At 35.3% G+C, this 22490-nt stretch overlaps 1 protein-coding gene across 4 annotated transcripts; it reads right to left on the minus strand.

The window, feature by feature from the left end:
• On the minus strand, nt 1–15425 carry LOC149803044 (heterogeneous nuclear ribonucleoprotein A/B-like). Of its 4 annotated transcripts, XM_089952597.1 has the most exons (10): nt 15184–15425; nt 12569–12609; nt 11312–11439; nt 10607–10765; nt 8629–8760; nt 7608–7710; nt 6494–6691; nt 4889–4924; nt 1875–1968; nt 1–161 (listed from the first exon to the last, which is right to left on the minus strand). In XM_089952597.1, the coding sequence occupies exons 1-9, from the start codon at nt 15336–15338 to the stop codon at nt 1901–1903; spliced, it is 1020 nt and encodes a 339-aa protein (XP_089808723.1). In that variant the 5' UTR covers nt 15339–15425; the 3' UTR covers nt 1–161; nt 1875–1900. The 4 variants fall into 4 exon arrangements, with proteins under 4 accessions (XP_089808723.1, XP_089808724.1, XP_089808725.1 ...); XM_089952598.1 differs by lacking the exon at nt 4889–4924; XM_089952599.1 differs by lacking the exon at nt 1875–1968.
• Between the last annotated feature and the right edge of the window lie 7065 nt (nt 15426–22490).

Genomic DNA, 22490 nt, shown 5'->3' on the forward strand with positions numbered 1-22490 from the left:
TAATATTTTAAAAAATTTGTTATTTCATGATGAGACACTTAAAATAAAAAAATTCACTTCATGGTGCGATGAATGAGGAAATTCCGCTTTACAATGGCAGGAAAATAAAAACATGGATGATCTCTTTCTATGTACACGATGGGAACCACCTGGGCTTTATTCTGAAAAGAGATCAAAATACACGTGTAGTAAGTATGTGATAAGTTGGGAGAATGTCAACTCTACAAAAATGCATAAAATGTTTCCACCCAACAAATGTGAAAATGGGGGATTTAGCAGCATCTTGCACATGCACCAATTACTTCAACTGAATCTGGCTTGACAAATTAAGGACCAATTTGTTGCAAAATGTGTATGCCTAATGTTCCTGTCCCAAAAGAGGCAGGACAAATGCAATACCAATCTTTTATGTGCAACTGTTCCACTCAAATACTGACTTTTATATTATGCTATACTCAGATGATTTCTTGTAAAGATTACATTTTCTACCCTTTACCTTTAAAACTCGACATGCTTGTATAATGATGAATGTATGTCCTTACTGGAGTAGACAAAGGGCAGGCAATGATCTTGCATAAACCATCGTTAAAAAATGACAATCTCGTGTTCCATATGTAATTAGATTTTTAAAAATAAATAAAAAAAGACCTTGGGCAGAACATGCATGTATAATTTCATGGCAATCCTCAGTCATATTGGTGGACAAGCAGTAAAATTTCGTCCACCTACCTCCTGGTTTAGAGAAAAAAAAAAACAAAAAAAACAAAGGGACTGCAACAACAAACTTGACAATGTCACAAATGGAGTTGTAACAGGGGACATAATTTCCATACATGTAATGGGTGAACCTTTGTTCTGCAATTCATTCACTCTATTTCAAATGCCAGCAGAAAGGTTAAGTCATTATCGCAAAATTATAAATAGTGCAGAGAAACTGCAAGGCTGAACATGCACAACATTATTTAAAGCTGCCTATCACTTGAGCACACAACCAGGAAAAATATCCAAATTATGTAGCTTACTATATGAAAAAATGCCAGTAATAAAGGTTGAAACAAAAGAGACAGTAAACCCCAACACGGATTACAGCAGATATTCTATATTCAATTTTTAATATGAATCCATAAACGTTAAATTTTGTGGAGTGGATAGCATCCATTGCTCTGAACACCACCCATACTGGGCCTTACCTTAACAAGGGTTACATAGGAAATGGCGAGTCAAGCAAAAACCTCATGCAAGTTTAGTGTGCCTGACCACCCGTCCCCTGAACATTATGCACCGGCATCCTTTCTGGGAAAAGTTGTCCATCGTGCTGATGTACAAATGACCTATTGACTGTTGAATTTTTATGTGAATTGTTGCATGCACACCTCAACAGCACAGCCAAGTGTCTGCTGAAAATATTAATGAAGTTTAAGCTAAAATTTTATGAGAAACAATGACTGATAACCCATCAGTAAATGATGTCACTGCATAGCAACTGCAAGATGGCCTGGAATGCAAGCAGACTGGTGGTTCACTGGAACAACAGGCAAGCAGCAACCTATTCAACAGTTGATAGGTCAATTGTGTCAAATACTGGCAGTGGTATGGTCTGAGAGCCATGACTAATATACATACAGGACTGTGCTCAACTACTGCATAACCCCTCACCCAGTTACCTCCCATTATCACTTTTAATGTATAACAAATAAAAAGAGGACTGTATGACAGTTTTGGGCAAATTTCATTGGCAAAATTACCATTAATGGTAGTTAATGTTTATATACATTCTTTCACTTCAAATTGGTCTTTTTTTTCTTTTAAAAAAAAGGAAATGCAGCTTTATGACAATTATGTTCAACTTACAGAATAGAGCAAACTAAACATACTTGCAAGATCATTACATCAAAGAACACTATCGGCTGTATGGATGGTAGCCTGCTCCACGACCTCCACTCTTAGGGGCTTTACCGTAACTTCCACCTGTCAGACAAAAAAATAAACTGGAAATAATTATCTGAACACAGGTCGATGCTGAAACGCAGCTTCCTGCCCATTTCATTGTCATCAGCAATCAAGAACAGACTGGTACCAACTTTATAGACCACAGATGCAGGAACAACCAACTTCACTCCAAACACAAATCACACACGAAAAGCCAACCATATTTATCTCACTGTCAAAACAACTTTGGAACTAACTTGAGCAAATGTAACTGACCAGTACATCTCATCACATTAAGCATTGTGTTGCACCATTTGTTGTCGCTCCAAGGAAATGTGTATTTAATTTTACACCAATTAAAAGCAATTTCCTGCATCCCCCCACCTTCAATTCACAAACAGCAAATAGCAACTTTGGAGAGAACCTGCATGGAACTTAAATGGACATTTTCTCCACCATCATGGATCTGGCCTTTCTTCAACACGTTGCCCACCAAAAAAAGGTAAAATATAAAGATAAATTAGACATAACAAACAACTACTTGGGAACATGCAACAATATACCCATAACAAGTGTTAATTAAATGTGAATTCCCCACCACAATGAATTAAAAATTATTACAATATATGCCCTTCACATTTGTTTCAGGGCACACAAAATTGGTAATAAATGCAGTCAACGTACAAGAAGGTTTCAGATACTGCAATGTCATACATTTCTGGTCTCTTACCACAATAATGCAAACCCCAAGAGGACATCATTTCAACACAAGGCAACTGTTGCACCGAGATCAAATCAAGGCATTTTGCCATTGAAAAGAACACTAGTACTGTTAAATCGCACGACAAGGCAACATTGCTAACTTTTCTCATCGTTGCAAGCCACAGCCAGCTATATGCAGCTTGCAATGATTGGCCTTTTCCCTCCTTATGGCATTAAGCCTTCAAGCTAGAGACTAGGACAATATGGAAGATTTGCAGTGCTATCCATTTTATTGAGCTGCATGGGGTACAACATTTACCCTAGTTCCTCTAAAATAATCTTGAAATGGAGATTTGTTCAATAGTACATCATTTGCAATCTGAGGTGTGAGAACATACAGGGACAGAACAAGCATTAAAAAAATATGCTGATTTTTGTTGAAGCTATGAAACCATTTTTAAAGATCTGAAATGTTTAAGTTTTACTTAAAACTTAAACTGCAACAAAATGAAATGAAAAATGAATGAATGCATGCACAATTAAATTCCGATATATGCATCTATGCGCTTTGTACTTTCATTCACACATGGAATTATAAGGATTAAAAATCGTATTTCCTACCAAAACCCTAAGTTCTATCCCTGAAAGTGTCTCTGTTGTACTAAAGCTGTTAGACTAAGCGTGTACAAGCCAAAGACTGGCACTGCTTTTACCTTAGAAACAATTGCTTCTGCATAGAATCATACTTTTAAGAACAAAAATTCTAAACTAGATCCATGAAAACTTTATAAATTCCCTCCAGCAGTTAGAAAATTTAACTTTTCGGTTTCAAGTGGATCATTTATTGAATCCTTTGTGACCTTGACAAACAGCCAAATCTCTAATATACAAAAGCAACATTTTGAAAATCTCTAGTTGCAGTAAGACATTTATCGAGATCACCAGTATATAATGTTACTTCAATCGAAACCATCTCGGGTATACAGAATCACACTGCCAAATTGTATCAACACTTTTCATTTACGACAAAAAAGACACCATTAAAAGACTTGTGGTCAGTTTGAAATTCTGGTGAAAATCCCACGTCTACAAAACTTTAAATTTAGGAGCATAAATGTAACGATTTTCAAGATGATGCCATAATGTCAGAAAGGAAAAGGGTGGGTTTGAGTATGGGCTCCTGTCTACACCAATTTACAAATCTAACCTGGTGCCAACTGGCAAAAAGCAGTATGAAATTCACAAGAGGAATCTTCCTTTTAAAGTTTGCTTTCTTTGAAGTACAACTTCAAAATGGTCTCCATGTGGACAGGCAATCATCTTGAAAACAGACATTAAAATAAAACAGTAGGAGCTATAATATTGGCATTAATGGATGTAAAGCACAGCCCTTGATATGGCATAAGCAATAGTGTGGCACTAAAATGCACAAATACCACTATTAACGACAGATTTTAGTATTTTCCAAACTTTCTACAGGTTCTTAAAGAGATAAGGGAGCCCCAATATCCCCTTTATGTGAATATGCTTTCACAAAAAAAATAAAATAATCATGGAAACGTCGTTAATTTGAACTAGTGCTAAAATATGATGCAAGAGAGCTATGAAAGCTACCCCACCTGAAAATAGGGGAGAACAACAGCAAGTGATGGCAGAAAGCTGGCGATTTTAAAAGGAGACCCTTTCTTGTCTTGTGATTTTGAATGGCATCAAAAATGAGCAGCAATTTTTTTGCACTATTTACAAGAATGAAGAAAAACAATTTAATAAAACAAGGATCTTTGAACAAATGGAATTTGAAAAAATTAAATTTGTACAAAAAAGGGCTCCTTGTTTAAGTACAGAGCATCTCAATGATGTTCACACCTGGTCCCAGTCTCACTGCATCTCAAATTCTTCAAAAACGAAATGTTACCGAGTTTGCATCTGGGAGTTATGACATTAAATTTTCTCCCGATTGCAAATTTTTTCCCCCTTCAAATATAATTAAAAGACTTCAATTTAATAAACTTAAAATTGTGTACTCTCTAGCTTTTTGAAAAAAGACAGCCCAAGGTGTCAATTTTCCTTTTCGGTCCTTTCTACAATATGTGAAAAATACATTCTTGATCGCTCAAATTAAAGACAAGAGCATTCAATAAATCACCAGAAGGAATTGCGAGATATTTTGTAAAACTGGGTCCAGTCTGTTCTATTAGTATGAAATACACAGCACGCACGACTTGCAACCAGCTTGCAGTATAAATTTATTACTGACCTTGGTCATAGCCGCCCCAACCACTGTAATCATAACCTGCAACACAGATGAAATACACCCCCAGTCACTCAAATGATTCTCCAACATACACCAAGAATTGCAAAATTAAATTCCATCCCAAGTACTTTAAAAATTTTAAATGAAAAATACATATATTCAGTAGTGGTATAAAATGTTTGATTTACATGACTAGACTGTAGGAATCAGTTTTGAGGGGTATTCAAATTGATTGCAGTTCTATGATGGCAGCAGCAGTTAAAATATTTATGAAAATATAATGTGGACTTTGTACTTGTAGCTGTGATCAGGCTTTATCAATATTAGCTAGGCGAGCTTTTCCATTTAAATTTAATACAATAACAAGGGATGCTGCCTTCTCTTAGTAATATGCCTGGCAATACTCCAAAAGATAGTGGCATTTCCCTTTTCAGAAAATTTCAATGGAACAGCTCCAATTAGGTCAACTATATCACTGCTGTTCATGTGAATGTGAACTGCTGTTCAAAAAGACCTAGTATCAGATAAAGCATATTTTCTTTTTCAGTGTTTTCTGATGAGCATTACAGTTCATGAATACTATTTTGTTCAAAGCATGGATGACAGGTACGATGAATTAACAATTCTGCTATATATTTTGGATGTTTGGTGGAAAATTGGCAAAGGGAAAACACTCTTGCAGTTCATCCAAGAAAATCGTGATTTATTTGATTAGTATACATTCCATGTTCATTTCAAGCTAAACAGGATTAGTCAACTGAAATGAAATCCAAGTGTTTAAAATTCTCTAGCCAACATTAAATAATTACAGAGATACATAGTAAAAACAGTCATTATCTTTGATACTGTATTCAAACCAGTAAAAAAAATTGTGCAGCATTATCCATTACTTTAAAATTTGTGCAGCAAGAAAGACTAGAAACGTTCATGGAACAATGGTACCCAACCACAACCATATAATCGATGCCGAAACAAACCTTGCAAATCAAAAGAATTTTCATATGCGTACAAAGTAGATATTCAAAATCATAATACCCAACAATTGCAGGACAGGTTCAATGTATTTATCAAGGGTAAAAAACAATTTCAACAATCTCTTAAAATGTAACCCAACAAGTATGTATAAAATTCACAAGATACTGATTATAGAACTATACATTTGAATGACAACATACAAACATTTGTAAAATGGCACACAACCTTGAGCAGTAATTGAGCAATTAACATTTTATTGGCATAAATTTGCACACTAAATTTGGTACCATATACATATCTATAATCGTGTATAAAGGAATTTTGATAGAACAGTACAATTAAACCAGACAGGCTTGACTGAAACAAGAACATCCAATTAAAAAGTAGTTGTTGCCCATAAAAATAAAAAACCCAGCTTATTGCAAGTTCAATGCATCAAAAAAATTCATCTGGTATTTTGTGCAAAGCAGGAAGTGGGGTCAAGGCTTCATTAAATGCTAAAGCAATCGATAATGTTTACATGATCTAGAGCCAAAATTGTAATGTGCAATCAGGTATATGCAAAAGCCCTTCATTGACCCCACCAACCGTTTGTTCAACGAGTGAAACGAGTAGTTAAAATTGTAAACTTACTCGGGTTTCCATAATTTCCATAGTTGCCATAATCATAGCCACTCCATCCTCCATAACCTGGATTATAGTAGCTGTTGTCATAATAGTTATTGTAGCCACCATAGCCACCATATCCACCGTAGCCTTGCTGGTAATTGTATCCACCATATCCTTGGTTATTGTAGCCTTGTTGCCAGTTTCCTCCATTGCCCCAACCACCTAAAAAAATAAGTATAGATCAGTACAGAAAGACCGAGGCATTTGCACTGTGCATGAACAAGTTGACACACACAACAAAAAACGCTACGACTCCATCACTTATCAGTCGTTCAGAATCCTAACATTACAGTACCAACATCCTGCGCCTCTTACTTTTAAACAGATAATGGCTTCATATTAATCTGCTCTAAACATGCTACTTTTTCATTCAAGTCTATGGCAAATTTAGCTCAAGTTGTTGAGAATTTAAAATCCGTTTCATTCTGAATCGAGAAATCTTTCTTAATCTAACCCAGCTCCAGTATTCACCATTATAATTCAAAGTGCAGAAACGTTCATCTAAATTAGTTCACTTTTTAGGGGTACTGGTGATGGCAGCCATACAAGTTTCCCAAAACTTCAGTGGGTTTTTTTTGTTTACAAATGCTTATTCAATGGTCTTCAACTCTACTCATCATAAAAGAAAAAATAAAGAAAAGGAACCAATGTTGACATTTTTCAAGTAAATGTGATTGTGTTCAAATGCAAAGGAGACGGAAACATGACCATACCCCAGTATCCTTTGAAAATGTGATGCAAGGATTGAACAATTTTTTAAAAACATTCTTAAGTGTTCAGACCATACATAACCCATATTTCCATCTTTGGAGTAAGGTTGCTTTCTATATGGAACATAGAAAGACCATAGAAAACCCATATGTTGCATAGAAAGACCGTAGAAAATGAACCAAAAAAATATGGTATTGGTCTATTTCAGATTGAACTGCTGGCACTGGAAGATTTCTTATAAAACACAGCACCGTCACAGAGTACAGCATGCAGAGGAAAGATGGATATCCCATGCAAGACGGTATTAGATTAGCACAATCCATTCAATGTGCATGTTTAAAGCAAATGCATAAAATACAACCCATACCTCGACCACCTCTGCCGCCTCTAAATCCACCTGATCCCCAACCAAATCCCCGACCCCTTCCGCCCCTAGTTGAAGGTGTGGGTGTTGCCCTCTTGATGTCAACCTGAAAAAGGCAAAACATGGACACCGCATGTTAACAACTGATGGTACATAATTATTTGCTCTGCTCCTAAAGAACATAGCACTTTACATAAACAAAAATTAAGCATTAATAGTAGCAAATACAATGGGCTACACAGTAAGGACAAAAGGATCAAGATTAAAGTAATGCATTTTTATGCAGTACTTAATTTATTTTTGATAGCCCATTGTATTATTTAACCTGTTAGCAAAACACATTATCCCATTACAGTTACTACAATACTGTGATGGAAAAGGCAAATACAGCTGCAATTAAGAGTTTGAAAAGTTATAAATTAATAATTAATGTTCATGACATTTTTATTTAGGACAAAAGTTGTTTGGTTTTTTGATGCTTTTTCTGGTTTTTTTTTTTTTGCCTTATGTTGTTCTCTACGTCATGCGGAGGTACCTCTGGGTAAGACCTCACATTCATGCGGTCCACTTTCTCTTCCTTTGCGTCCACTCTAACCCTGCATCTGGCTGGAAAGTGGAACAAAAGGAATGTCATAGTCAAGAAATCAAGATGTAGACGCGTCTAGTCCTCTTTATCATTTCTTGATACCATTTGATTATGAACTCCAGGTCTTTACCTTTAGCCATCTCGTTAACAATAGATGGATTGACTGGCTTTATAACTCCAATTACTGCAAGGTAGGCTGAGAGACTCTGGTTTACAGGCTTTAGATCAATTAAACCACATTGCCATAAGCACATCGATCACTAGACATCTTTTCGGCAAACATTTAAGTGGCTGCAACTCTTAGAGATAAAAAACCTTCACAAAATTAAGCTTTACTTTAACCTGTAAAATAAATGTGGAAGAAACATACAAAATTATTGGTGCTCTTTCCTTCATAAATTACGTTAACAGTAATGATCCAACATGTAATCAACTCACCTCCTGGCCTTCTATTTCATGCTTGGTTGCCTCTGACACTTTTTTAGCACCTTCCTCAGTTTCAAATTCCACAAAACAAAAAGCCCTTCTTTGGTCTTTAACTTTATCGTAGGGAAGTTCCAACTTTTCAATCTATAAAAATTAACAGAATACAGAGATTAAATACCCGATTCATTTATTACTCCCAGTTATAGATACTTGTTCTGCAATCAATCGAGTTGCGAAGCACATGCCTCGCATAATCTAAAAGATGCCAACTATCTTTCAAAATGTGCGCATTAAACATTGTGCTCACAAGGGCACCATATTTAACCACAAATGACTATCCGGTCATTAAAATCTGAAAATAGACAAGAATGGTCAAGTTGCAGAATCAAGTCAGTGATGTGCCAGCCGGATATTACAAGTATTATGGTCAAAAGATGTCGACTACATTCAGGATGATCACATACATGCCAACCTCTGGCAATGAAAAAGTAATCCAAGTGGACAAAAAGGGTAATCTAAGCAGAAAAAGAGCAATCCACATACAACTGATAAAAATTCAACAAGGATACGTACAAACTGATTTATCCCTCTTTAAACGTCAATTAATGCTTCAAGTTTTTGTATACAACACAGCTTTAAAAAGCAACACTTGTATTTCATTTCAAAACACTTTGTGCCAGCTGAGAATATAAAATGTTTTGCACACCAGTAGAGTACTAGGTACTGGGTTACAGAACCTGGATCTGAATTCCATTTTACTTTTGTTAACAATGCTGAACAATCTCTTAGTCCACATAAGAATGGTAAAGAACCAATATTCCTTTCATAACCTGACAAAAGAGAAAATTATATCTTCCGGTTATTGGATCTTTTAGCTGGGAAATATGGTAAAAACATTCATCTCTGTCTGCATGAAGTACATTGTGAGGTAATCCAACTTGATACTTCAAGAGATCTCACAATTTATCATCAGCCTTGTTTCTTCATATGACAGACAACCTGATAGGAACAATGATGGAGACATTTTTAAAAATATAGAATGCAGATCCTTTATGAATTCCAGTAGTTACTGATGCGGCATCAGCTGAAAACCCTATACAGTTCTGCCAACTTAAATTTAGCAAAGCATTATCAAGCAAATAAATTATTTTCCCAGTGGAATCTACTGATAATAGAAGATCACTCAGACTTTTCCCTTTTTGATGCCAGTCTCTTGGACTTTAAGTCGCCATACTCACTACTCCTGTCTGTTGCAATACTAAACGAACCAATTTTCATGGCCTCTGCAATTTTAAGTTAAGTATCTTCTGCTAAACACCTAACAATTTTGGTTGATTTTGTTACTACACATGCAAAGGAATCTTCTGATTGAAATAAGGACCAATATCGTCGCTAGGGGTAGTACATGTTTTAATAAGAATGGAGTACATCATGGTTCTGCATTTATAAAATTCTTGTCCACAATTTACTTCTGCTGTAAACAAAAAATAAAACAGAAGTTACCTTAGTACTGGAGTTTGTAAAGTGAGCTAATTTAATGTTTCTGTTTTTACCACCATGACCAATATTAAAATCCTTTCCACACAGCCTGCAAGGGACATGAAGATGTTGTAGAATGGAACACTAATATGTAATTCAAGTATTCATCTCTAAAAAGTTTTGTCTTTTCAAATACCTCTGAAATTATTTGAAAAACATTTCTGCTCGAACACACGCATCGACTAGAATGAATCAAACCGGACTTTTAGAGCCAAATACAGACAGACTGGTTTTATACCAGATATGAATTTGGACAAAGAATCTGAGCAAAGATTACAAGTCAGAAAACCAGTCTTCTCTCTTACGTAAACCATACACCTATAAATTGAAACAGGTCAAAGGTTTTGAGTGTAGAAGCAGCCTGTCTCTTGAAAATTGGGCAGCTATAAAACAACACTTAGGAAAGTGGATGCAAGTCTAAAGCTCTAAATTTACTGCAAAATACATGTACCTTTCCAAATTTTTCAAAGTATGCTCTGATTTTCTCCTCTGGGACTGCTGGATCCAACTTTCCGACAAAGAACTTCTTTATCACCTTTTCTCCTCTGGGGTTAGCTCTCTTTGGATCAATAGTTCGTCCATGCAATTTGTGTTCTTTTTCTGTCAAAACCTAAAAAGCCATCCAGAATTTAAAGTGACCAAATAAAAACTAGCATCATCCATCACACAAAAACATCATAAACATCAATTCTCAGGCCCTGTCAATGTCGAGTAAAAGAGGCCATCACCGAGGGGACTTGTAAGTATTCCTCACTAGTGAAGTTATTGAGGGATTATCCTTTATCCATTAGGCCAATCTATATATGACAATATCAATTCAAAATCTAGCAATCACTGATAAAGACAAGCAAAGAAATACTTGTACGTTTTAATGGTACTTCAGTAAAAAAAAAAAAAATCTGCACTCTATTGCAAAACAAAGACCAAATATGGACTAATCTCTCAAGTACAACCCTCCACCCAAGGTATTTTGCTTTCAATTAATGTGCCTTCAATCTAAAACGTTGCTTGTTGTGAAATTGCAGCTTGATATTAAAGTGGCACTACTCTGACAGATAATCCATCTACATTCAAGCAAATGCAATAATGATCAACTTCCATACATCTTGCCATATTACTTTGGGTGTTAGCTATCAACAACTTTAAAGCAAATTACCTTATCTACAATTGTGGAATCACCGAAAACAACAAAGCCAAAACCTCTTGATCTCTTGGTTTCCAAGTCTGTTTTTAATGTACAACTTGTTACTTCACCAAATTTAGAGAAATAGTCCTTCAAATCCTCTGAAAAAATGAAAATGATTATTAATAGAAATTATCAAGAAAACATCGTGAACATGATTATAATAAGGCTATTGCACCTGGTGATCAAGCTGCGAACATGTACCCAGGTACATGCCAGCTGATGTTAACCTGATTACGAGTTGTCAGGTGAACTTTGTCAAGTCCTCTACCAGCACACATGACCCTATCACCTGTGTCTTGTAAAGGCAGCACGCGCTTTTTTGTTTAGCGACAAGCCAGTTCTGCCTCTTCCAGCAATTATTTAATCTCTAAGCTTTTCCCCATGTGATGACCCTTCCACCGAGCTGCAAGTGATGTGCAACAGTTGACAAACAAGGGTATGATTTTTAATTATCTTGCCACATTTGTTCGGTTGCAGCCTTTAACAGATTTCACAAGCCCAAACTGTCTCCACATAAGCACCAGCACGCAAACGGGGGGCTTGGGTTGGGTTGGGGGGTTTTGACAATATTAGACAAAAAATGAAGATTTACTAAGTTGCCGTGTACACATTTTTGGGATTTTGTACCAGATGACATTATGTGGTAATGATCATACAACAAATTAAAAAAAGTTTTATTTTGCAATACAAGTGGAATATAATATGGGATCATTCTGAACTAGTTGTAGACTGCTATTATGACCTTAACTATATTCAACGATTTATCATGCAACAGATTCATAATGGGTGTTAATATCAACTGCACCAACAATCATTAGGATTTAAAAGACGCGTGCATTTTCTTTCATGTTTTCAAAAAGTTCATAATCTTTAATTGCTATTTTATGGTGATCTCGTGACAATACTGGGAAATTGAAGGCATATTTAAAATGATGAAAACGCAAACACTTTTCTGCTTTACTCTTGCATCTATCTGTTCAGCACTCTGGTCTCTTTATTTTGACCAAAAAGGGAAGTCACTTTTCACTAAAATTCAAGCCTAGCTTGACCCCTACTTTAGAAATGGCCAAGCCGATCTGTTCAAACCAATGTGACAAAACAATTCTGAAACTTCATTTTATTAGCAAAACCCTCATATTGAGAGGATAAAAGCATGTTTAACAGCTAAAAAAATATGAATGTAACAAAGACTGCAAGTTCTGAGCAAATAAAAGTATAAAAACTTACTCTGTGTCGTTTCCCAACTTAAGCCGCCAACAAATAGTTTCCTGTAAACAAAGAAAATAAAATGTCAATTCATCGTACCAATGTCATCCAGAGAATTTTTAAAAAATTTTTTTACATCTGGGGGGATGACATTGCTAACGTGTATATAGCTCGATTTCACCAGCCTTTTATGAAAATGATCAACCCAAGTTCAACTTCGTATCCCTGTCCCTTTAAAAAAATGGTTCCAGGTAAGCATTACAAGCAAAAACTAGCTTCAACATGATTATGCCTGGGGAATCCAAGCTAAATGTAATCCGTCTTCAAGATAAATTTCGTATGCTGTTGTTATGACCAGCTTTAGCGAAGATGCAAGTCTCCTGAAGATGATAGTGAGCATATAGTCTCGGATATAAGAGTACTTGCCAAACAGCCTATTCACACATTCTAGTCACTTAGAATATTATTATAGCTGAATGTTCATGTTAAATTTTAACACCACCATGATGGAGATGTACACAATACAAAAAGAGGGTAAAAATGCTAAATGTTAAAAGCCAGAATTCGAAATTTTAACTGTATATACTCCACTTGTGCAAATATGTTTGAGTGTTTATTTGTGTTAGTCTTGAAATTGATGCAAGGCATTTAAGTCTTTCACAGCTGCTTTACAAGGGCCTTCCATTTGACAAAGATGGAAGCCAAGTCGCCCAATTAGGCCCGGGGGGTCTTCCCCATTTCGGATATAGGAGATCTGTCAACTCCGAGTTAATCTTGGTAAGGCAGTTGAGTTTTGCCTGCAAGATTTAAAGTTTTCAGCAAGATGTAACAAAATATAAACTGCTACAGTAAAGCTGGAAAACCTAATTTAGTTTGCTACTGGAAAATGCAGGGAGAATAAACGTGTTCAACAGAAAATTTGTAAAATACATGTAGACTTTATATACCACTAGCACAGCTTCACAAACTTTAGTTCCAAACCTTATGTAGCTCAATAGCTTCTTGCTATCTCAACTTGATGCAATTCTTGTCCATTTCACATGATGGCAATTGTATCTCCTGCCACGAGTCACTCAAATTAGCATGTGATGTCCAATAAACATAATTGTGTCCCTTCCAGCTTTTATTCACAAGAATCTGAATATTCCTTATTATTCTTCCAAGTTGATTATTTTCATCTTTCAACAGGCTTATTTTCCCTTTGGTGTATCGCTTGCTGGATACCATTTTTAAATGAAATGATAGGTGCAGTATCAAGTGTTAGGTACTGCTGTGAAGTTAGTCTGCTTCCCTACTTATAATATGAAACCCAGATCCAAATCAAACATGGATGAATAAATTATCCAGTTTGGAAATGGACATTTTCCCATAGTTGTTTCTGTTGACCCACAAGTCCGTATTGTTCAGGGTAATTTTTGTAAGGCTAAATCGTAAGGGTGGGCAAGTCTGATATGGTGGGTTTTCTTTCATGTAGCCAGGTGTAAAGTAAAAGTTCATAGAATTACCATACTCATTTACAAGATGTAGACAGTGAAATACAAATAATCTGCCAAGAGAAAGTTAGCCACTCACAGCAGTCAAACCCACGAGTTCAGCTCAAGCAGAACATCTCAACACCTTGGATGGCAAACTGACAACAAGTTCTAGATAAATGCAGCCAGTCTTTTTTAAACCAAGGAGAGGACAGTATTCCATTCAGTGGGATCTCACTTGCATATCAAGCAGATGCATAGGAAAATGGTCCGGCATCCCTTAAAGATATGATAGTAAGCCAAAATCGGGATATGCATACAAAGTCGAATCCCCGAGCTAAACATTGGTACCAAAATTTATAACGCTACGCGAAATGAAGCTAGAAATAACGGCGTTTTTTCTTAAATGGGTCGTGCGAGAAAGAAGTATCCTCCCTTGTAATTATTATATAGTGTACGAACGACGGGTCAATTTTAAGCAACGAAACGAGCCCGTGGTAAAAATACGACCAAAAAAAATTACCTTCGGTCGTGAAGAAAAATACCAACTGCTTATGCCATTTGCCGCCATTGACTTGTCTGGTCAAGTTACCAATATTCTTGTGCTTTGTTATGATATAGCTATCCAAATTAATATATGAACCTTTTGACTTCGCTCGAGTTTCTGTACTTTTAAGATTATCTTTTTTACACTAGGCGGGTGAATTCAGCATTATATTTGTGCTAAAATCTGTCCCTTACACCCCATGAGAAAACAAAGATGGCGGATCATGCTAAAGAAGCGGCATGCTCGTTGCGCATCTCATTAAACAATATAGGTATACGTGTCGTGTGGTTTTTCTACTTGAGCAACAAAGTAAATATACGGGTATGTTGATGGCAGTTCTGAAAATATCCCCAACCTTTTGCCTCCAAAATGGCAATAGTTCTAATCAGTATTTTCAGCATCGTGCAAACCACGTGACGAAGCCAGCACATACGCCATTTTGAAATTAAACGAAACAAATTCTTCTTACATTCATAAAGAAAATCTGGATATGAAACCAAATATAAACTTAGTGTAGAGATTATAAAGCTATTAATCAAAGGCAATAACAAAGGATGCAATGCTTTCAAATGTTCTTTTAACGACTTGTTGCGTTTAGAAACCACGTGACCGTTTACCTATCATCATCGTCCCCTGGTTCGTCTTTTGCATCTCCACCGCCTTGTTCTTCTGTCCCTTCTTGGCCTTCCATTGCTTCAGTTCCATTTTCATAGTTTCCTCCATCTTGTTGCCCTTCTGTATCATCAAAATTTTGTTCCTGTTCATCTGCCATTGTATGTGTTTGTGTGTCTCTGACCGTGCTCACCCACGCTATGTTTAGGACGGCTTGTTCTCACTACCGGTAACCGGTTTATTCTGGCTTCACGTTCATTGGTTGATTTCTCAGATTATTAACATAATCACATTTACGCGAGATTTTGACCATTGTTTTTATAAAAATCGAAAGAACGAAACAGCATACACATAATTTGATTATTGTCATTGGATTTATGAAATTTTCTTCTTAAAAATCTACAATTAATTACGTATCTTCATGATGTCATAATTTAGAATTAAACATAGCCTCTACACAACCTGAATGGTCCCCTGACCTACTTTTAAAATTGTACCATTATATGTATACTAACGCGTAGTTTTACAAATTATAATTTGACGGGGGAAAATATGCAGTCTGTATTTATTTGTATTATTTATACTGTATCAGTAAACTTGCGCTCGATACGTCTTTCATAGTATCAAAGTTTTAAAAGTCGCTATCCGCCCCACGCTCTCGGGGAAGTTGCATTTCATCGCCGCTTAGTAACACGCCAAACACATAAAACTGATCTTCTGGCATGAGCTGTGATATTTTACATGCATGCTTATTTTATTTAAGTTTTTCTTGGTTTATTTGACATTTACTTACTTTGTTTACATTGTATATTTTGGGCGGCGATGACTTTCCATATTAATGGCCATCGTTGCCAAAATATGAAATTAAATAGCATTATAGTGGTGAACATATAACCCTCGGAATCTGTGGAGATTTTATAGTGTGTGTGTGTGTGTGTGTGTGTGTGTGTGTGAGTGAGTACGTATGTATATGTGTATATAGGTTATATAGGTTTGAATATATTTATATATTTTCCTTTCTCCTCTGGCACAAAGAAAGTCTTAAGTGATGATGACTTTCCTCTCCTTGTCAAATAGTTTACCAATTCTGTACATGTGGATGAAACGTCTGTACTTATTAATAATTTTCTGTCAGAGAGAGAGAGAGAGAGTGTGTATGTGTGTGTGTTTACAAAGATAACCGTATTGTCTTCCTCATAGTAATCGTTGAAAAAAATAGTTTATGATTTATTGATTTGGTTATGCAATAATCTTAGGTCAAGGGAGATTGACAATACCAATTAACTGGAGTTCATCGATGTATGAACAAAATTCAGAGATTTATGAAAGTAAACTTTTGAGGTGGGATGGGGCAAACAAACATTAAAAAGACGATTTCACTTTCCTGTTTCAAAGAAAACGTAAACATTGATAATACAGATGTTGAATCAGTAAACATAATCGGTAATTTCTTAATGTTTTAATGTATGTCAAGTTGGGAATTTCAGATAATTGTTTGTAGAAATTCAACAATTCATGTCTTACAGAACTGATACATACTGAGACAATACAACAAGCACTTTGACTATTGAGTCTAATTAATGATAATATTAAAATACAGTGGCGATATACATGTATATTGGGTGAAAATACGTATAGAAGAATGCGCACAGGAGTAGCTTTCATGTACATTGGATTATTCTCTCTCTCTCTCTCTCTCTCTCTCTCTCTCTACAGGAGTAGCTTTCATGTACACTGGATTATTCTCTCTCTCTCTCTCTCTCTCTCTCTCTCTCTCTCTCTTAGTTAAACAATGAATATTTGCCAATGTTGCATCCTTTACAAAAGCCTTAAATCAATTACGCAGTTAAAATACAGAATCAATAAAGCACGTATTATAGAAAGTACAAAAATAACTTTATTGCCAACTCAGACGTTACAGATTAAGTAAAAATACAAATTATTAATGATATCGCTAGATATTGGAAAGACAGCGGATATTCAGATCAATAATTTGGCCATGCATGATAAATGAGATGAAACGGCAGACTACACAACTACTCACATCTCACATGAGAACATAACGCTTTTATGATCAGTTGTGCATATTTATGTAATCTGATTTGTGCGATAGCAATTGTATTAAGTTACAAGTATCTCAATAATTGTAATTAATATTTAAAAAAAAAAAACAATAGATCGTGGGGCACATTTGCACATATAAGAATCAACGTTTAATAGCAGACGGGTGATAACGAGCTGTGATATTAGTTGCACAAACAAGAATAGAAATTGAACACCAAATGGATGAATCAGTTTTTAATACCAGTTGGGTGATAAAAGAGATGATTATACATCGAAATTAAGTGGCTAATTAATAAGTCAAATGCAATAATTATATTATTTATGTAAAATGAATTTTGTGCATACAGCGATAAATAACAATTAATTAATAATGTCTTTATCTTCTCTCTGGACATATGATTATTAGGCAATCAAATCATTTAACCATTGATAATTTTTGTAAAGATTTGAATGAAGACGATAATACGATCGTCTTTATAAATTATTTATGTCGCTCTACTTTGAGCGACTGACAATTATTAATAGCCATTTTATCCTCACATGGTTGCAATACGAAGGAAGAAAGGTGTTATGATTTGCAGAACCGTGTAAACTATTTGACATGGGGACGATAGGTATATAGGTATCATCACTTAAGACTTTTTCGTGCCACAGTGGAAAACAGTAGAATATATTCAAGCCGAAGAAAATAGACACAAATGGAATAATTGGTATCAAATTATCACATATCAAGAGGGTTTTATGTTCACGAATATAATGAGATTTTAATTTGTTGTAGAAAAAAAAAAATCATCCTTGTGGTTAATATGTGGAACAAGACAAGAATCCATGTACATGCCTTATAGTATTCTCTCTGTCTCCTCCCCCTCAAAAGATATTCAGGACTTAATGACACCATGCGTATAATACTTTCAAATCCCTCTACAATACACACTCCTTGTTATTTTTTTGTTTGTTTGTTTGTTTGTTTGTTGAGGTTCCAATGAATTTAATTAAATGGACACTTAAACCGACCTAATTCGGAAACTCATTGAAATAGATGTGTTTGGTAATGCTGTCCAAGTAAATTTGAGGGGCGTTCTTGATGCTGTCTGTGGCACCGGGTAATCGAAATGGGCGGCGGCGGCCTCGATTTAGCTGTATTACTGTCGTTCGTGCGTGACAACAAATCGGTTGCTTCATTTACCAACCTTACAGCGTCATTTATATCATTCTTTAGCACCTGATGAATCATGTTCAAATGTGTTGCGCACTTGGTTCAATAACGTAATCTCCTCGTACAATGCAGATGTGCCTTCTGTTCCTTTCATGAAGTTGACCACTTAACTACCGTGTGTTTCGTTCACTTGTCAATAATGATTTCTCCTGAGTGTTGTATATCGGAAACACGCATATTTTTTTTTTCGTTTTTTCTTCTTCGTTTTACGTTAGCTTAAGGAACTTGAGTTTTACTTGTTTCATTTGAACACTATTTTGTTTTGGTGTTTGCTTGTTTAATTTGAGTTTTATTTTCTTTCTTTTGACACTTTCGTTGTTGGTTTGTTCAAAAAGAAACGATATATATATATATATATATATATATATATATATATATATATATATATTGTTTACCTCATGTATAAACTCACGCAGCTATCTTCACTGTTGGCATGCAAAAAATTAACTACAATCTGCAACCTATTACCCGTTTTTAATCACGCGTCTGGCTATATTTTTCAACTTGAAAATGACTTCGCGCTATTTTGTAAAGATCAAAGCGCGTTAAAATAATAATAATAATAATAATAATAATAATAATAATAATCATTTGAACTTTGCACAGCGCCTAATCTATAGAAAATCTAAGCGCGTTATAATATTGGATAAAAACATACAACGTCAAGATTACAATAACAAACATGAAAATATTACAGAAAAACAAACATGTGGACAATAATAAAGGATGTAAATATTTATAGTATGATTGACAGGGTCCTTTGTCAGAAAAGGTCATGGGGGTAATCTGAGGTCATTTTGTCACTCGGTATGATTATTATTATTATTGCTATTATTATTATTATTACATCAAGCTCGCGTCGAGCACCTGTGATTCCGTAGTTTAATTAATCTTTAGTTATATTGATGGTGGAGACTTTCTTAATGGCATCTGCACAATGGTGTTTTTTAGGGGAGGTGGGGTGGGGTGGGGGTTGCTCTATAAGACCACAGGCTTTAGCTTCCATCAGTAAAAAGGGGAAAACTAATGATAGCAAACAGGGATAGTGGAGGGTGTAATCATTAGTGTTCTCCTTAATACTTATAAAAACAAGCCTCTCTGCATAATACTCGAAGAGCATCTGCCTCTGTAAAAGGCTCTACTTTTGTTTTCTTAAAGTTCAGTCTTGCCTGTTCCAGAAGAATCCCGTTTTTTCCATGTTGTCCGACTCAAAATACTAAAAGTTTTAACCATGATTCGCTTCTTAAGGGATCAACTCGAGGGTTATTTTATTACATTTTTTTTCTTCTTCTCACTGTCCTGGTTCAAAAGTCAGCAGCAGTAAACCAAAGGTTTCTTTTAAAGGGGACATTTTTCTCAGAATTCTGTTTATTTTCAAAGCTGTGCATGCCTTATTTGTAGCTGAATCTAAACCTTTGAATAAGGCTCAAAGAAACTGCACCAAATTGCTGACATTGGAAACGATGCAGTCGTATACAACAAACAAAACATTATACTGATTAATCAGACTTATTTAAAACTCATCATTTACTCTGATCTCTATGTTAGGCTTACAACTGAGACAGCTATTTCATGTACAAAACATTGTTTCATTTGCTGTATATTTGACCTATACTACGACATGATTCAGTTTTTAAGTCTATTTTTGAAATAGGATAGACAGGGTCCTATGTCATAACGGGTCACGGGGTTAATTTTGTCACACAGTATAATTTTTTTCTTCAAAATATTGCTTTTTTTAACATCAAGCTCGCGTCAAGTGCCTGTGGTACGAAAAAGAACTCTGTCCGTATGACTTCGTTTTAACAGCGTGAACAATGAGAATACGAGTGTCGGACAAGGAGCGTAAGTTTATGGATGAGAAGTACACTTGGATGAGCTTAGATGAATATATTGGACTGGAGCCAGTCAACGAAATTTGGTATAGTGAACAGATCTTGTGTTTGATACTGGATCGAAAGGGTAGTCAGTGGAGGATACAGAGAAAGTGGGAGGTGCGCTCAGCCCTTTGTTCTCTAGGAACCCAGGCAGCTGTGTTTGAACTTTTAGAAGTTTCTTTAATAGATAGCGAGATGAACCAGACATAAGTAAATTACGATATTCCAGCCTTGAATGTGCTTAGAAACACATAAGTATTTTAGTGGCATCAACCGAAAGTGACTATGGCGTAGAGTGCTACGAAACTTGAGAGACGTTGAGTGTATAGAATGACGAGAACGGGGCCGAGAACAAATCCTTGTGGAACATCAAAAGATTGATGAACTGGACTGGAATATTTTCCATTTGAACTGGAATATTTTCCATTTATGGACACAATTTGTGTCCTGTTGACGAAGTAGGACTTGAACCATGTTACGGCTGTGTCGTAATTACCAAATACATGCTGGAGACGGTCAAATAATATATCATGGTCCATTGTATAAAATGCCACGTCAAGGAGAATGAGGACTGAACATACCCAAATTCAAACCTGATGCTGAATAAATTTTGCGTTGATTTATCTTCGCTTTGTGTCAGTTTTATCTTCATCCCCAGTAATTAGGCAGTTGGATTTACTTTAATTTATTTCAGTATTTGTTTTTCTTTACAAGATAATGTTTAATTATAGATTTTCAAGTTGGCTCATTTCAAAACATGTTCTTTAACTATGCATTACTTGGTATCTGTTCCATGTTTTATTTTTGTTTTCGTCGGTAAAGTAAAATTTAGAAGGAAAAAAAAGAAACCTTTAATTTCTAATTCTTGTACTCACAGAAAGTGGGACTACTATCTCTCTATATCTTTCGATCTGTATCTACCCTGGAGACATTTATATTATCTCAAAAATCGCAACGTAACAAAGGGGAAAACATTTCATTTGCAAGTCATACAAAAATGAAGCATACATGACGCAATCAAGTTCGAATAGGGGTCATTGTTGTATACCTCGGTCAATAATGCCTTAGGTGCTTGTGATAAAGTAACTCGGTTTTGTTACTATACTGTTCTTTGTTTTTATTTACCCTAGAGCTAAATAATTTGAGATATACATATTATACATGTTGTCTTTGAATAAGATAAAGATTTTGTTGATTGTTTCGAGTAGTTATAGAATAAAAGATACGAACCATACTGAAATTGTAAAAAGGGTCAATCGTTTTTGTGTGGGCTTTCGCTTAAAGTAAATTTCAATAAATCTATAAATTCACATAATTACAATTCCAGTTCTGTTATTTTATTAGGTCCTCTGGTGCAATCCTTTCTATCTTGCTATTCAAAACCTACTACTATAAATGTCGATGAACTGTGCTACGACTGTGGTACCGAAAAATCACAAATACCAACGTTATATAGATGGATCATTTAGTAAGCAGCTTCAGTTAGGAAGATGTAAGATGCATTTTTGCGAAAAATCGGTATGGTCTAATAACTAGAGTGTAATGACAGTAGATAGGATAAAGAGAATGGTCATTGGATGTTCTCCTATCCCCTGTACGAGCTTTTACAATTTTTAAACTAAGTAATCCTTAACATGTCCAGGACTGAAAATACCAGTATATACTCTATTTCAGTTAAGAACCATCACTATTCTCCAGTTTTAAAATATCATTATGGTCCAGAGACTTGGACGGGTAGGCCTACTTTTGCTTTAAAAATAACTATTTAAAAACAAACTATAAAGAAAAAACAACAAAACAACGGGTACAAATATGGGATATTAATATTTTTAATTTTAATACTTTAAATCTTTGTTTAGAATACGTAAAGTTAAAAAAAAAAACTTTTCATTTTCACATTTCGTTAATTTCTTTTCGTCGTCGTTTTCTTTCGTTTTGAAAAATCAGACTACGACCGGGGACAATAAGTAGATGCCATCTCTCTCTCTCTCTCTCTCTTTATATATATATATATATATATATATATATATATATATATATATATATATATATATATATATATATATATATATATATATACATGGCATCTATTTTCATTGCTACAAGTACCGCGTCTGCTCGGATGCGGGAGGCTGTGAGTTTGATTCCCGGCTGA

Source organism: Sinohyriopsis cumingii, chromosome 3, assembly GCF_028554795.1.
Source record: "Sinohyriopsis cumingii isolate HCF-2022 chromosome 3, ASM2855479v2, whole genome shotgun sequence".
Taxonomy (NCBI): Eukaryota; Metazoa; Mollusca; class Bivalvia; order Unionida; family Unionidae; genus Sinohyriopsis; species Sinohyriopsis cumingii.